This window comes from Physeter macrocephalus, unplaced genomic scaffold (assembly GCF_002837175.3).
Source record: "Physeter macrocephalus isolate SW-GA unplaced genomic scaffold, ASM283717v5 random_94, whole genome shotgun sequence".
NCBI lineage: Eukaryota > Metazoa > Chordata > Mammalia > Artiodactyla > Physeteridae > Physeter > Physeter macrocephalus.
The window spans coordinates 48,027-64,363 of NW_021145384.1; the positions used below are offsets into that span (position 1 = coordinate 48,027).

At 57.9% G+C, this 16,337-nt stretch overlaps 1 protein-coding gene across 5 annotated transcripts in view; it reads left to right on the plus strand.

Annotated features, from left to right (window-relative positions):
* The window catches only part of CXXC5 (CXXC finger protein 5), a 39,657-nt gene extending 27,422 nt beyond the window's left edge, over positions 1-12,235 (plus strand). For 3 of the 5 annotated variants that reach the window (XM_024124019.3, XM_024124024.3, XM_007123064.3), the window contains exons 2-3: positions 3,158-4,236; positions 5,803-6,847. In XM_024124019.3, the coding sequence (XP_023979787.1) occupies positions 3,319-4,236; positions 5,803-5,847 (963 nt within the window). In that variant the 5' untranslated portion in view covers positions 3,158-3,318 and the 3' untranslated portion in view covers positions 5,848-6,847. Of the gene's footprint in view, positions 1-3,157; positions 4,237-5,802; positions 6,848-12,038 lie in introns of those variants that run through there. The other 2 variants (XR_008616539.1, XM_028483964.2) reach the window with 2 other exon arrangements.
* The last annotated feature ends 4,102 nt before the right edge of the window (positions 12,236-16,337 follow it).

The following is a 16,337-nucleotide window of genomic DNA, read 5'->3' on the forward strand; positions in this document are numbered from 1 at the left end:
TTGTCTGACCCACCCCTCGAGTTCTCTTGTCTCGTGATCCTCTGTCCCCACCACCTGTCTCTATTCTTCTGGCCCCATGTCCCCCTCTGCCCCCCAGCGCTCTATGCCTGGGTTCCCCCCCTCACCCCCGCCCCCTGGGCTCTGTCCCCGCCCGTCAGCCCCTGGTCCCAGCTCCCGGCCGGCCCGGCTCCTGCATGGACAAAGGGGTCCTTTGTGGGCTGACCGCGGCTGGCGGGGCGGCGGGGCGCTGGCTCCGCATTACTGATGAAACGGAGCCCTTTGTTGTCCCTCCTCAGGCGCAGTATTTCTTTTTGGGGGCTGGATGCGTTCCTGGCAGGGCCGATGATGGATGCGCCCGCCGCCGCCCGCCTGCCCGCCAGCTTTCCCTCCCGCTCATTCCCGCTCCGCTTCAACGCAGCCCCAGCTCCTCCCCTGCCGCCTGGGCACTGCCAGGCCCTTCCTGGCCTGGGAGGGGGTTGCTGTGTGCCCTGCAGTAGAGGCCGGGGCCTGGGAGAAGGTCTTCTCTTATGTCCTCCCCTTCCATGAGTAGGGCACGTGAGCCCTGTGGTCAGTGGTCCACTGGGACTAGGGCATCAGCTTTTCCCAGGGTCTGAAGGAGATGAGCCAGGTACAGGGACAGATCTGGAGCAGGCTTGGTTGGAGGCCAGGCTTTGGGGACTAGACGTTGGTATCTGTCCACTCTGGGGTTTGAGTTGCCCTGTGTGCCTGTCCCCCTCGTGTACCCCTCACCTTCACTTTCTGAGGCTGACAAACCAGTGTTCTACCTGCAGCACCTGTTCAATGACATATCACGTCCTCTGGGTCTGAAGTCCCAGACCTGGCGGGGGAGTGGGAGTGGGGGGTGGCTGGGGGGAGTTATCCCTGAGGAAGGACAGAAAAATGAAAGATCAGAGAGATTCAAAGAGGAGGCCAGAGATGAACAGAACATGAGATTAGGTCCCCACCAAGAGAGACTCGGAATGGAGACAGAAGCAGAGAGACTTAGCCAGAGTGCCAGCCCTGAAAGCAGGCCCGGCTGTGTCTGTGTCAGAGGGAGCTGACTTCTAATTGACCTGCCCGCCCCACACGCAGAGCCAGATCCTGGAGCTGGGAGGAGGGAGGGAGTAGAGCAAGAGCAGCGTTGATGCAGCTATCGATTTCTGCCACCAGCCAGCAGGCCGCAGAGGCGGGGGACACACAGAGGGGCTAGGGCGCAGACTGCTTCCCTCCCCACATCTCCAGCCTGCGGGCGTCTGCCTTCTTCTGTCTTCTCCCCTCAGCCTGTGTCTGGGGCTCCTGGGGCTGTGGTCCAGGGCAGAGCAGCTGAGCTCGATGGGCAAGGGCTAGGTGACTTGGCATGACAGTCTCTGGCCCTGATCTCACTGGCCCTTGTCCCCAGCACCTAGCCAGGGTCACTGATGCCTGGAGGGGTACTGATCTCTGAGGACAGGGGCCCAACAGCCAGCCTGGGCTTGGCCCTTAGGAGGTAGAACGGAGCACAGCAATCCTGGGGCATGTGTGACCCCCTTCCTCTTACTACGATCTGACCTCTGTGACACCCCCAGCCCAGTCTGGACACCCTGCCTGGCCCTCCTGGGTTTGTCCTGGTGGAATCTGCCAGCTGGCCCAGCTCTTCCTCACCACCCATCCGCCTTCACTAGGAAGGAGCTTAGGTGGGCCAGTACCTGCTGCGGAGAGGCAGGGAGTGGCTGGCTGGCTGCTGATGCCTGCCGTTCACCTCACCCTGGAGACAGAGCTTTTCCCTCGCCTGCACTCACTCCTCCTCGTGGCCACTCCTTAGCAGCCCTGGACCAGGGGCCCTGCCTGCTCGGGGCCTCGGTTTCCCCTTCTGTAAGCGTACAGGGTTGGACTAGATGACCTCCCGGGCCAGGCTGAGTCCTGTGACTGGGGGATGGTGGGGTTGCCTGTGGACAAAGATGCAGTGTGTGCCGCCCCTAAGCCCAGGGCCGGACAGGCCCAGCCAGATGTGCGCCTCCCCCTTGAGTCGCCAGCTGCTCGGGGCTGGGCCCCGTCCTCCCACCCCTCTCCTGGGGGTTGCTGGGCCATGGCAGGCAGACGCTAGAGAGCCAGGGCTGATGAGGAAACTACCACTCGGCTCCATCTGGAACAGTTCCTTCTAGAGCTCCTGGCCAGGGAGCCTGGCTGCTCACATGCCTTAGTCTTGGGGCCTGAGCAGAACAGGCTCTGTCCTGGGAAGGGGCACCTCAGACACGTGGACGTGGCTGAAGAACAGGCTCCATTCCCTAGAGGGTCACACCTACTCTCTGTCCCAGCTTGGCAGCAGCCAGAGGTCCCTCGGGCCCACAGTCCTCTCTGCTCTCACTGGGACCTCCATCCAGACCCATCTGGGAGCCAGGCTGGCACGTAGCAGTGAGCCCTGAGTAGAGACAAGGGTCCCGAGGTTAGAGAGAGAGGGGGAAGTGTGTGCTGATGTGTGCACAAGCCCCCCACCCCGCTGCTCTTGCAGGAGAAGGCTTGTCCTCTGGCACACTGCTGCCTGTCCTCTAGCAGGAGGGTACATGCTCCTTGAAATAAGGGTTCTGCGCTCTATTTGGCAAACTCTGTTAAACAAAGTCAGATTCCTTTACCTGCAGAACTTGCCGGGCAGGGCCTTGAGATAATTAATGTGTATTAGGAATCTCTAATGAGCATCCATGGGCAGCTTCCCATACTTTTTGGTCTACATCTCCAAGCCGTTCAGAGACTGTGCCCACCCCTCTTCTCCATAGTTGGGTCAGTGAAAGATGAGGAAGCAGAGGGTAACCTCTGAGGTTAATAAAGTTCTCCCGCTCTCTCCTACCCCCAGCACAGGAAGGACTGCCTGCCTCCATCGGGTCTTCCCAGACCCTGGCAGGGCAGAGGGGGACCCAGCTGAGCCTCCACCGTGCCACTTGGTGGCTGTGTATCCATGGGCTAGTCAGTTCTTCTCCCAGACTTTGGCTTCCTCACCTATGAAATAGGATATTACTAGCCACTACTTGTGGGTTTCTTGTGAGTCTTAACTGAGGTAGTACAAATTAGAAATTCCTAACTGTGGCTGGCACTTATTGAACGCCTAGCCAGGCTGTGGTGGTTACAGTGGCGATACAGCTGGTGGTGGAGGAGGCCCTGACCCTGTATCCTCTCGTCCCGACAGAGTGAAGATACTTCCACGTGGACGCCTGACCATGTGCCTGCGCTGAGCAGCAGAGCCCACCAGGCATCTCTGTCGTGGGCGGCAGGACCCCAGTGCTCATCTGTGGACTCCCCGCAGTTGACAGGTTCCCCCACCAGCGGGGTCTGGGCCTCGGCCCCACCATGTCGAGCCTCGGCAGTGGCCCCCAGGACACCGGCGGTAGCGGCAGCGGCAGCAACGCCAATGGCAGCAGTGGCAGCGGCCCAAAGGCGGGAGTGGCAGACAAGAGTGCAGCGGTGGCGGCGGCTGCGCCAGCCTCGGTGGCGGATGACGCACCACCCCCTGAGCGCCGGAACAAGAGCGGCATCATCAGCGAACCCCTCAACAAGAGCCTGCGCCGCTCCCGCCCTCTCTCCCACTACTCTTCTTTTGGGGGCAGCGGTGGCAGTGGCGGTGGCAGCATGATGGGCGGGGAGTCTGCCGAAAAGGCTGCCGCGGCCGCAGCTGCTGCCTCCCTGTTGGCCAATGGGCACGACCTGGCGGCGGCCATGGCTGTGGACAAAAGCAACCCTACCTCAAAGCACAAAAGTGGTGCTGTGGCCAGCCTGCTGAGCAAGGCAGAGCGGGCCACGGAGCTGGCAGCCGAGGGACAGCTGACGCTGCAGCAGTTCGCGCAGTCCACGGAGATGCTGAAGCGCGTGGTGCAGGAGCACCTACCGCTGATGAGCGAGGCGGGCGCTGGCCTGCCCGACATGGAGGCCGTGGCGGGCGCCGAAGCCCTCAACGGCCAGTCCGACTTCCCCTACCTGGGCGCCTTTCCCATCAACCCGGGCCTCTTCATCATGACCCCAGCGGGCGTGTTCCTGGCTGAGAGCGCGCTGCACATGGCCGGCCTGGCCGAGTACCCCATGCAGGGAGAGCTGGCCTCCGCCATCAGCTCGGGCAAGAAGAAGCGGAAACGCTGCGGCATGTGTGCGCCCTGCCGGCGGCGCATCAACTGCGAGCAGTGCAGCAGTTGTAGGAACCGAAAGACTGGCCATCAGATTTGCAAATTCAGAAAATGTGAGGAACTCAAAAAGAAGCCTTCCGCTGCTCTGGAGGTAACGGCGCCTTAGAGGGAGGTGTGTGGGCTCTTGGGTCTGTCTGGCAGTCCAAACCCACCCCCGCCCCCATCCCCACCTTTCCTGCCTGGGCAAGTGTCTGGGGGATGGCCGGCCTGTCCCTGGGCTCTGGGGTCCTAGGCCAGGCTCTGAGACACCAGTTCACTGCCCCAAGAGTCGGAGCCACATCCCGAGATGCCCTTAGGTTGTAGTCTGCAACCTAGGCAAGCATGTAATTCCAGGCAGGGACCTAGCAGAATCCCGCCAGGCCCCGGGATTCTGAACCCCTCCTGGAATTCTGGGTCAGGTATTGAGATTCCCACACAGGTCTTAAGTCTCTGACTTTCAGACGTGTCCTAAAGCTTCCAGTCTGTGACCTAAGATTCTGGGCCTCTCCCCTGCTCCATGTGAGGGGTTCTGTCCTGTAGACCCTCTGGCTTTGAGGGATAAGTCCTTCATTTGCCCCTTCAGAGCCCAGCCTTTCCCCCAAGGCCACCCAAGGATAGAGCAGCTCCAGTGCTGACTGCTGTGCTCTGAAGCCTGGAAGACCCTAGCGCTAGGTACCTAGCTGACCGATTTGGGGTGCCCGGAGGCCCCAAGTTCAGTCTGGCTGCATAGTTGATGGCCAGGGTTCCTATGGGCCTGGGGTTAGAGGGTGGCTTGAGCCTGGGATGTGGGTAAAGCCTGTCCACTATGGGATTGGCTTTGAGAAAGCAGAAGGGTTCCCATGCTGCTTTCTCGCCACCCTCATGGCAGGGCCTGTCCCCATGCCCCCAGCCATGAGAGCCTAGCTGTGGTGCCAGGCCTGGGTACAAAAGCATCTTTTCAGCCTGCTGTCCCTGCCCTGTCCCCGCCCCTCCACGAGTGGGCTTGACGCAAATGTCCAGAATGATTGGAAAACAATAATGGCATCTCAGCCATGGCTATCCCCCCCAACTCACCCTAGCCCCAAACCTCATATCTGTTCTCCTGCCCAGAAAACACCTGTATGCACACAAAGGCACCCGCTCTCTCATGTAGAGTGTAGAGACAGACAGACAGACAGACAGACAGACAGACAGACACACACACACACACACACACCCTGCCCCATACACAGTCTTATTATAGATGCAGCCTTTTAATAAACACAGCAAGCATCCTTCCTTCTCAGCACAGCTCCAAACACACTACACACTGTAGCTTAGCTCAAGGCACACATCCTTGTATGCGTCCAGTGCACACGCATACACACTCGTTTGACAGAGACGTGAACACAACTCCCAGATGCATCATGGCCACATGCTGCTTGTAGCCTTTGGACCAGGGAAAGGGGTCTTGCTGTCTGGAAGGAGGGCTCCTGGGCACAGTGGCTCAGGAGGCCTCACGGTGCTCCAGGCTCTCCGGTGGTCCAGCGGGTCAGGCTTCTCTGGCCTGGCCAGGATGGCAGGAACTCCAAGGGGTGGCTACTTTTACTCCATGCCCGTTCCTCCGCCATGAGGCCATCCACGGGGGAACGTCTTTGCACCAGGCCCAGCCGGACCCTGACTGAACTCTCTCCTTGTTTTTGTCTCCCGCCCCCGCCAGAAGGTGATGCTTCCAACGGGAGCTGCCTTCCGGTGGTTTCAGTGACGGCGGCGGGAACCCAAAGCTGCCCTCTCCGTGCAATGTCACTGCTCGTGTGGTCTCCGGCAAGGGATTCGGGCGAAGACAAACGGATGCACCCGTCTTTAGAACCAAAAATATTCTCTCACAGATTTCATTCCTGTTTTTATATATATATTTTTTGTTGTCGTTTTAACATCTCCACGTCCCTAGTATAAAAAGAAAAAGAAAAGAAAAAAATTTAACTGCTTTTTCAGAAGAACAACAACAACAAAAAGAGGTAAAGACGAATCTGTAAAGTACCGAGACTTCCTGGGCAAAGAATGGACAATCAGTTTCCTTCCTGTGTCGATGTCGATGTTGTCTGTGCAGGAGATGCAGTTTTTGTGTAGAGAATGTAAATTTTCTGTAACCTTTTGAAATCTAGTTACTAATAAGCACTACTGTAATTTAGCACAGTTTAACTCCACCCTCATTTAAACTTCCTTTGATTCTTTCCGACCATGAAATAGTGCATAGTTTGCCTGGAGAATCCACTCACGTTTATAAAGAGAATGTTGATGGCGCCGTGTCGAAGCCCCTCTGTATCCATCCACGCGTGCGGAGCTGCCGCAAGGAGCTCACAGAGTGGGAGGGAGCAGCCCACCCACCCCTCCGGGCCCAGGCCAGCCTCGCTGTACCCACGGTCCCCAGAATGGGACCCCCCCCCAACCCTAACAGTGATGATTTTGCAAAAACGAAAGTTCTGTTCGTTTATCCATTGAGATCTGGGAAGCTCATGTCTCGATATTTCCGATCCTGGCTACTTCCCTTAGAGAAAATAAGCCCTTTTTTTCTGGCCTCACTGATGGCAATAGAAGAAAGGGCTTCTTTGCGTGGCCCCCTGCCGGTGGGGGTGGGTGCCTAGGGGCCCCCGGTGGCCTGGGCCCCCTTGCCCATGGCCAGCTTCCTGCTGATGAACATGCTGTTTGTATTGTTTTAGGAAACCAGGCTGTTTTGTGAATAAAACGAATGCATGTTTGTGTCACGAAGCACCACTGGCTTCTTGCTCTCCGGTTTTGGGGCCTGGCTTGGGGGCTGTTGCTGGACAGGGGTTGTCTGGGACTACCTTGGGAAGGAGGAAGGATGGCCCAGGGACATTTAGAGTGGGGATCTCTTGGGAAGTGAGGCCGTCTGGATCCAGAAGGGGGGCAAGTAGGAGCAGCCCTGGCTGACGGGATGGAAATGCTCTTCATGTGGAAGTGGCCGGTACTGGAGCACCTCACCTGCCTGATTGTACCCCCTACCTTAGGATCTGGACCTCCAGGGACCTTCACTTACCTGGGGCCACCTTCTCTGTTCACCTCAAGTCATCAGGTCCGATCAGTGCAAAGTAGCCAGCAGTACTGGCTGGGGGTGGGGACTGAGCTGCCTGTTCAGGTTCTTATTTGTTCTTCCTTGCAGGGATCTAGTAAGGTGAATCCCCAGGGATCAGTTGTAGCCCAGGTTCATGGGGACCTGGCTGTGCCTGGCACACACACACACACACACACACACACACACACACACACACACACAGTCATCCCCACGTACCCCCCCTCAGGCCTGGGCGTGTCCCTGCCTGTTGTAGCCCAGGTTCATGGGGACCTGGCTGTGCCTGGCACACACACACACACACACACACACACACACACACACACACACAGTCATCCCCACGTACCCCCCTTCAGGCCTGGACGTGTCCCTGCCTTTGGCTCTTGGCATCTGCACACACACACACACCCCTGCCGAAAGATTGTTGGCACAAGGTCGTCTGGGACCTCCAAGACAACATGTCTGGGGAAGTCACCACACAGCCGCGTGGCCTAGGCCAGGGCAACCTGAACAGGAATGGGTGGCAGCTGCACGCCCCAGCCCTGGACATCACAGAGGCTGGACGTATGCAGGATGCGGCCTCTCATCCACTTGAGCAGGAGGCGTTCTCCCCACCCAGCTGCTCTGAGCCTGGCTGAGATGAAGCTAGACTTGAGGAAGGACTTCCTGACCATGTTGGGGACTGGCTTCAGGTGGGTGAGGGCTTTCGGGATGACGAAGGGGCAACTTCTAAAGCTGAGTGGGCAGTCAGGTGGGGGAAATGTCTCTGCCATTGTTCCTGGGAGGAAAGAAAGCAGCCATGTTGGGTGAGGGTTCTGACCCCCAACCCCTTCCCAGGTGTCACAAGCTCCCATCGAGCACCGAGCTCAGCAGCCTGGCCTGGCACAGCAGGGGCAGGCGGGGGTGCTGGGAGGCAGCTTTCAACTTCATCTCTGCCTGGGAAAAATTCCCTTTCATGTGGCTGCCTGTGATCTCTCCGGGCGGCTCTGCCAAAGGGAGGGGCGGTCCAGCGGGGAGTAGGGGGAGGTGTTGCAGCCTGGGGCACCCTCGCCCCCGCCAGCACAAGGCAAACTCCAGAACCTCTTAGGGGCAAGGAGGGTCCTCCTTGGAGGAGTGGGGTGGGAAGCCTGGCCAGCAGGGGGCACCTGGGCAGGAGGCCCCTGCCTGCCCCCGCCTGGCTGCTGGCAGCACACAGGCCGCAGATGGCCTGGGCCAGCCCTCATTGGCATGCCTACAGGTGTGGGGTGGGCGGCTCCGGTGCCAGCCCCGAGGGGGGGGATGCTGTGACTCAAGTCAGCATGTACCCTTTAGTGTGCCAACCCACAGCCCGGCCATGGCTCCTGGGCTCACCCCCCAACACAGAGAAGCCCTGAGCTTGAGGCCCCTCACCTCTTCCAGCTTTGGCCTTTTGTGCTGTGCTTTGTAGAAAGGGTAGGCCAGCCCCTCTGTCTGGAGGAGGCCCAGGTAGGGGTGGCGATAACTGTGAGGTTGAACACATGATGAGACCTCAGTTACCTCATCTGGGAAATGGGGACAGTGATACTCTCTCCCCTATAAAGTTGCCTGATGATGAAATGAGACCACTCTAGGGAAGGGCCTGGTTCATTGTAAGCACTCAGTCAATGGCAGCTGGCGCTGCTATTTTAAAACTATTATTCACCAAAATCTCACCAAGATGTCTCCCACCTTCCGCCCAGGGTGTGCATCCTCCCTGAAGCCCCAGCCACCACATCTCTCCACAGAGTGGCCTAGCTGCTGCCCTAGCCCTGGGCCGGGCCCTGCTCTGGCATGTCTGTCTCTTACTGTTTCTTTCTTCTTCTTTTTTATTTTAATTAATTAATTTATTTTTGGCTGCACTGCGCAGCCTGTGGGATCTTAGTTCCCCGACCAGGGATCGATCCCAGGCCCCAGCAGTGAAAGCGCTGAGTCCTAACCACTGGAGCGCCAGGGAATTCCCTGTCCCTGCCTGTTTCTATCTGGCGCTCTGTCTTGACCATCCCTGCTGGTCTCCGACTCTCTCTTCTGTGTTTCGTCACCTTTCCAGGTATCTCAGTCTCTGTGTGTCTCTTGTGTCTCTACATCACTATCTCCCTGTATCTCTCACCTCTGTGTCTTTCTGTTTCGGGCTCACCCCTGCTGCTCTCCCGTCTGTCAGAGAAGTACTTAGAGGCGGGCTCCCCTGTGGAGCTGAATGTCCAATTCCCCTCCCTGGGGGTGCCCTCAGCTCCCCTATGCTACAGTTGGGAGCCTGACCTCCTGGTGACCTGGGAGTCTTCACCTCAAGCACCCCATACCCTGGCTTGGGTGGCAGTGGGTGGCTGGAGAGGCTGGGAGTGAGTGCACCTGCGGCTGTGGAGCTGGAGACAAACCCAGCCTCCATGTAGCTTTGTGTGCCTGTGTGTGTGTGTGTGTGTGTGTGTGTGTGAGAGAGAGAGAGAGAGAGAGAGAGAGATGCTTCAAGGCCCTGACAACCACGTGAGGCCTTGTGCCGCAGTGTGGCTATGTGTGACACTGACTGTGACATTTTGAAAATGGGTCGGTGACAGTGTGTGGTAGACTGATGTGAGACCTCATGTGGCCATGGGTTAGTATGTGATGTCAGCAGCCCCACACTTTGGGGTGTTCTGTGACATTGCATGTATAATCCTGTGACACTGTTCAATCCTGTAACAGACCCAGTATGATACCAGGTTGTACAGCTGAATGTGTGACACTGGATGTGTAACACTGATGCTGTATGGCATGCATGACCCCGTGACAAGACACTGGTGGTCCTCTGTGGTTTGTGATGTTGTGTCTGTGTGACCATCATGGGTGTGGCCCTGGGACTGATATCAGGGGTTCTATGTGAGTGTGTGATGCTGGCTTGTGATCATGCTGTGACCTTGTGACACTGCCTGGGTGTGTGCTTATGACATTGTGTGTCCATGTGCACCTGTGATCCCCTCAGTGATGCTGACATTATGCACCGTGGTCTTTGTCTACAGCATTTCCTGGGTCTCTGCCCTGACAGCCATGCAACTCTGGGGACAGAATGAGGGCCCTGGCAGCCCCTCTTACCCCCACCCTGGCCCTGAGGCCCAGTCTGGGTGGGGTAGCTGGCATGGGGGCAGCAGGCACGGTTCCCACGGCCACCACGGCCCCTCTCCCAGCCCCACCACCGCCGGCTTCAGCTCCGCAGAATATCCTGGCAACCCCAGCTTCTTTGTTCTCTGTGGCCGCCAAAGGCCTCTCCCCACCCCGGCCTGCCCAGCGCCTGCCAGGCGCCCCCTCCCCCCCAAAGCAGCAGGGTTTGGCCTGACCTAGTCCTTTGCTGCCCTTATCCCCCACTCGAACTGGGGCCCCTGTTTCATGCCCTGAACCTGACTCAGCACACCAGACTGGGCCTCTGACCCTACGCTATGAGCTTACTGTCATCGTGTTGTGCAGGAAGAAGGAAGCAGGACAGCTCCTGTAGTGTACTGGGTGATTGTGGGGCAGGAACTAGGCTCTCTGTATGGGTACTTCTCCTTGGCCCAAGGCTAGTTGGAGGCTGTCTTCAGTCTGGCATGGTTTCAATTTGTTGAATAAATTTGCTTCTTTGATTCCAGGAAGTCATCAGTTTAGGGATTATCATCTATTTTACAGATGAGAAACTGAACCCTAGAGAGAGTAGGGGACATGCCCAAGTCACAGAGCAAGATGGTAAGGGGATCTGATTAGAACTCGGGTTCCTGGCTGTCAGACCCCTGCCCAGGCTGCTTTGGGAGGACCAGTTGCCTCCATGGACAGGAAAGAGGGCAGAGCCTGGGAGTCTGAGTCTAGACACATGAGTCCTCCCCTCTTCTTGGTCACCATGTGTCAAAGCCACGTTCCGCATGTGTGTTTGTGTGTGTGTGTGTGTGTGTGTGCCCTTGTGGATGACCTTGGCCAAATGCCCTTGCCTCTGCTCCCAGGAAAAAAGGGCAACGTAACCAGGGACCGTAGGGTGGGGCACTTGGCATGGTGCTTTGCAGAGCAACAAGGTCACCTCACAGTGCCAAAACCCACGGCACCTCCCATAAGGACATGGGGCTGCTGGCCCAGGGGGCAGATTCTGGCTTGGGGCCCCAGCGTCTATTCCCAGACTCAGCCCAGCTCTGTGCTGTCACAAAGAAGGAGATGGTGATGGCCACATGGCTCTGCTGCATTCAAGGCCGCTTAGGCCTGACCTGATTGCAGCACCAGCTCCCACTCCCTCCCAGGTACTGGAGATGGATGGATGGAGGTCACTGTGCACCCAGCCCTGGCTCCCCACTGCCCACCCACGACCCTGGGCTGACAGGCACTGCTGACGACAGCCAAGGTGGGGGAAGGACAGGCAGCCACCAGCATGTTAACAATACAGACCTTGGCCTAGGCACCCTGCAGGCAGGCAATTAGCACAGAGAGGCCCAGCTGCCCCCCAAGCTCACACAGCCCCGCAGGGAGTCCTGTCCCGAGAGGTCCACATCTCTCCTGAGGGCCCCTTGAGGGCTCTTCCTGCCACACCGAGTGGAGAATGGCTGGGGAAGATAGAGAGGGTATGGGAGGGTCCCCCGAGGCCACCGACCCGGCTGCCAGAGTGGACACTTTCATCTCTCTTCGCCTGTCGACCTGCCATCCCTCAGCGGCATTAAATTCCCCTCCTGCCAGAGAACAAGGGCTGCCTCAGATTCCAGGCAGCAGGGCGTGAAGATGGGGTGGGCCCAGGGGAGGAGAGCCAGGTCCTCCAGAGCTTCAGGCCTGGGCTGGGGGTGGGGCTTGGGCTGGGGGCTCTGGTGGCCAGCTACCCCAGCCGCCGTCCAGATGCAGGTCTGTTTCCGGCAGCCTTCTCCCTCCTGACTGATGCCTTCCTCCCCTTTCAGGTGCTACCTCCTCGAGCTTTCTTAACCCCTGCAGGACAGGTCTAGTGTCCCCGTGCCACCCCCATCACTGCTGATCACTCTGGCTGACACCGCCTGACTTCAGGGCTGCGGTCTGCAGCTCAGTGAGGACGGCACTGGCACCAGAAAACCTCTGTGGGCTGAATAAACACATTATCTCCTCCTGGGCAATTTTTTTCCTCTCGTGTGTTTCCAACTCTAATTGGAGTGCTGTCCACAGGCGAGGGTAAACTTACTAGAAAGAGCCCCCTTTCCCCAGCCCCCTGGAAGCTGCATATTCTGCATCTCTGCCCTTGGTTAGAGGTGCTGATGATATCACCGCCTCACAAGAGGTAGAGCTTGTTCTCTGTATGCCAGGCATTGGGCTAGTCCATTTGCACTTACCAGCTCACTTAATCCTCACCACAACCCCGTGAGGAGGGCGATGATCAGTTATCCCATTTTCTAGATCAGAAAGTTGAGGTTCAGGGAGGTAGAGGTAGAGAAACATACATAAGGTCACAAAGCCAAGTTCCTCTGGTTTCAGAAGCTGGCCTTTAAACACCTGGTCATGCTTCAGGCTTTGGCTGGAAGAAACCAAACCCCCGACCCTACATGCTGCCTGTGATCTTGCCCAGATGCAGGATTAGGGTCAAGCATTACTTATTTAAACTTTTCCGCACTTTTTGACTATTGTTTTTCTTTACTTTTATTTTTGCAGTAAATACATATTGCTTTTCAAATCAGAAAACCCAGGAAAGTTCTTTAACCAAATGTTCTTAAGCCCAAGAAGGTTTGGAAACAAAGAGCATAGTGTGGAGTGAGGGTGGGGGATAAGAAGGTAGCCCAGGATCACTGCCCCCTCCCCTGAAATGACAGGATTTGGGTATTTGGGGGGCCCAAAGTGGGTGCAGCCTGAATCTACAAAGGCCTCCGCCCCTCCACCTCCCTGGCACCTCGCTGGCATCTTCCCACCACCCTCCCAGCTGCTCACCCAGCTCTGAGGCCGGCCCAGGAAGGGGCACTGCCTGTGGCTGAGTTGGCTCTGCCCCAGGGGGATCCACAGGCAGCTGCTGGGGTCCGGGGGGAGTGGCTGCGAGGGTGAGGGCAAGGGCAGTGCCCGCCGCAGTCGTTGATAAGGCGACGGAGCCCTCAGGAGTCAGGACGCAGTGAAGCCATGGAAACGAGTCCAAGGTGTGAGGCTGGCTCAGCCGCTTCCCCCAGGTGGCCGCCTCCCAGGCCTGGCGGGGGCCCAGCAAGGCAGGTCCACCCACTCCCTGACCTGGGGGCCAGGCTTGGGTGGGCAGCTTGGTAGGCTTGATGTCACCCCAGCCCACTTCCCCCAGGGCCTGGCTGGGGTCAAGCCTTGGGCCTGAGTGGGGAGGGCTGGGGACAGGGGCAAGGGTGCTTCAAACCCCCCTGACACCTTCAGTCCCTCCTACCTTCTACCGCCCCCCTCCTTTCCTATAAATATGTGTGCATTATTTACCTTAAGCATTTTGATAAATCATAATAGGAGAGACATCTGCTGTCAAAACTGCAAACTGCATTTGGGGTGCAGCTGGCAGCTGAGGGCTAGAGGCTGGGGGGGTGCAAGGGCTCTGATGGTCTGAGGGGGGAAAATATAGACGCCCCCCACCTCTCAACTAGGGCTGGGCCTTGAAGGGGACCCAGGCCCCATCATTTGGAGCCCCTCCTCACCAGCTGCTGACCACAAAACCTTCCCAAGGAGTCTGTGCACTGCCCCCCAGTCCTTGCCTGCCTCCCTCTGCTTCAGAATTAATGCAGCCGTAACAGCGGCTGAGAAGTCCCCCACCCCGAGCGGCGGTGGAGATTAACTCCCGGGGCAGCGCGGGCGGGGTTGACCATGGGCGGCTGAGGAGCGGGGGCGCTGACGCACAGGCCTCACAAGATTAATCGCCCTGCAGCCGGCCTCATCACGAGGGTGCCCGGTGCTCTAACCCCCACCCCAGGAGGGGCGTTGGGTCCTGTGTCAGGAGCCTGCCCTGCCTCCTGCAGCCCCCGTGGCTCCTATGAGTGGGAGGATTTTGGAAGCCAAGGCTGAGTTCCTTTCTCATTTTCTCTTCCCTTCCTGGTGGCCTTCGGGGACCCTGAGGACCCAGCAGCAGTCCTGGGGCCTCTTTCTCTCCCTGTTCCCAGTGTGGCTCAGCCACCCAGGGAGGGATAGGCTCTGACCCTTGCCTGTCTTCCTACCCCCTGCCAGCCCCACAGACCCCACTGGCCTGCTAGTCCCCCAAAGCAGAGCTGGGGCGGTGGGGGCTGGAAGAGGGGTGCAGTGGATTTATGGGCTCGAGGATGGATGCTCCTGCTGTCCAGCCAGCCCCTCTAACCATCTCAGTGGGTCTGTGGAGACAGCAGAGGGAGGGGATCCCGGGCAGAAACAGAGTTGGATTGCTGATTGAGAAAGCACTGGGGTCAGGGACCTGGGTTTTGGCCTTTCTCAGCCAGTTGTTCTTTAGGGGTTGCAGCTAGTGGGACTGAGGTTAGATATGGGAGTAAAGTTCCCTAGGCAGGCAGGACCTAAGGGAGGCTGAGCTGTGGTTGGAGTCTACCTTGACTCTGTTAAGTCTGGCTGGAGAACTCTCTTCTGTGCACCCACTAACCCCCGGTGCACCCATCACAGCCCTGCTGGCATCAGATGGGGTGAACTCTCCGTTCACTTGCTGGTCTCCCCAGCTAGAAAGTGAGCTCCAAGGGGGAGGGGCTTGTCTACTGGCACATGTTAGGTACTCAATAATGTTGGATAAATGGATGAATTGGAGGTGGAGGACATGGGGTGGCCCCCTGTATATAAGGAGCTGGAGAAAGAAACTTGGATCTGAGCTCGAGGATCCCAACTGCAGGGTCACAGGCTGGTGACTGCCAAGAGGGGGCCCCAAGAGAAAAGGGGACTTGCAGCTGGGTGCCAGGTTGACACTCACAGGCTGCATGACCTTCTACTAGAAGCTTTCATCTCTGGGCTTTACTTCTCAGAGGTACTATGAGGGTGGAATGAGAAGTCCTGTGTGAAAGGTCCTTGTCAACTCTCAAGCCTTGTACCCCTTGGTGAACAAGAGATCTATGTGGATGGGAAGAGCCAAGAAGCCTTCTTGGAGGAGGTGTGAGTAGAGCTGAGCCTCGAAGGACCGTGCTGCTTACCTAGGAGACTTAGAGATTGGAGCAGTGAGGACACCATACTGGAGGGAGCCCAGGAGACTGTGGTGTCAACCTCAAGCTCCAGGATGAGTGAATGTATTTTGTCTTGGGCACAGTGGGAGCCAATGATGGTTCTGGAACCTGGGCAGCCTTTGGAGGGACTTAAGTCTGGAGTGAAGCCTTCAGTCAACTGGGGTTTGTGGGGCAAATTCCCAGCTCCACTCTGGGCCCCTGGGGCTGGGCTGGGGAGTCAGCAGGAGACTGTGATCATGCTCCCTTCCATGCCCCCTTCCAAGGGAAACAAAACATACCCTTTATTAGGAAGGAGGTGGCTAGCCTTGGCCAGAAGTGACCTATCAGTTCTGGGGCCTTGACCACTCATTACAGGTTGGGGAACCCAAGTTACAGAATGGCCAGGCTGGAGAGCTTCAGGACCTGTTCACCTCCTGGAGATGGGGATAAGGGGACATCTGGGTCCCACCTCTTATCCCCTAAGACCTTAGCCTAGAGGCAGCAGAGTCCTGGGCTAAGAAGCAAGAGACTAGGATTTCCATCCAAGCTGTAACCTGGTAGCTGGCTTTGTGATCACATGACCAGAGGTATAGCCAGCCCTTCCTGTCTAGCCTTCCCAATCTAGACTGCAAAGGAGTCCCTTCCAGCATCAGACAGCCAAAGTTCTAGGCCTTCCCTAGGGGTTCAGACCTCAAGAAGGAGCTGTAATTTGGGGGTCCTTCACTCCAGCCCCCTCCCCCACCTCTGTGCTGGGCTTCCTCCCTTCTCCTGCTCCGACACCCACAGCCCCCTCACCCCTGACCCTGTGGCCAGCAGCCTCTGCTGCTGTCATCCGTTGTCATGGGAACCTCACAGTTCTGACCTGGCCGCACAGGCAAGAGCTTGCCCAGAGCTCCTAGCAGGGGAAGCCGAGGGTAGCAGGGGGTGAGATGGGGGTGCCTATCTCTGCCAGCTTGGCTGAGTGCTGATGCACCCCACAGGAAGGGGGCATTGGAAAAATGACCCAGATGGGGGTGGGCTGGGGTGCAGGGTTTCAGGACCTGACTGCTCCCAGTCCCTGGGGTCTGTGCCCTTTCCCAGGCTGGCCCCCCTACCCAAACCCAGCTCCACTCTGGCGGTGGTAGGGGGGGTGGC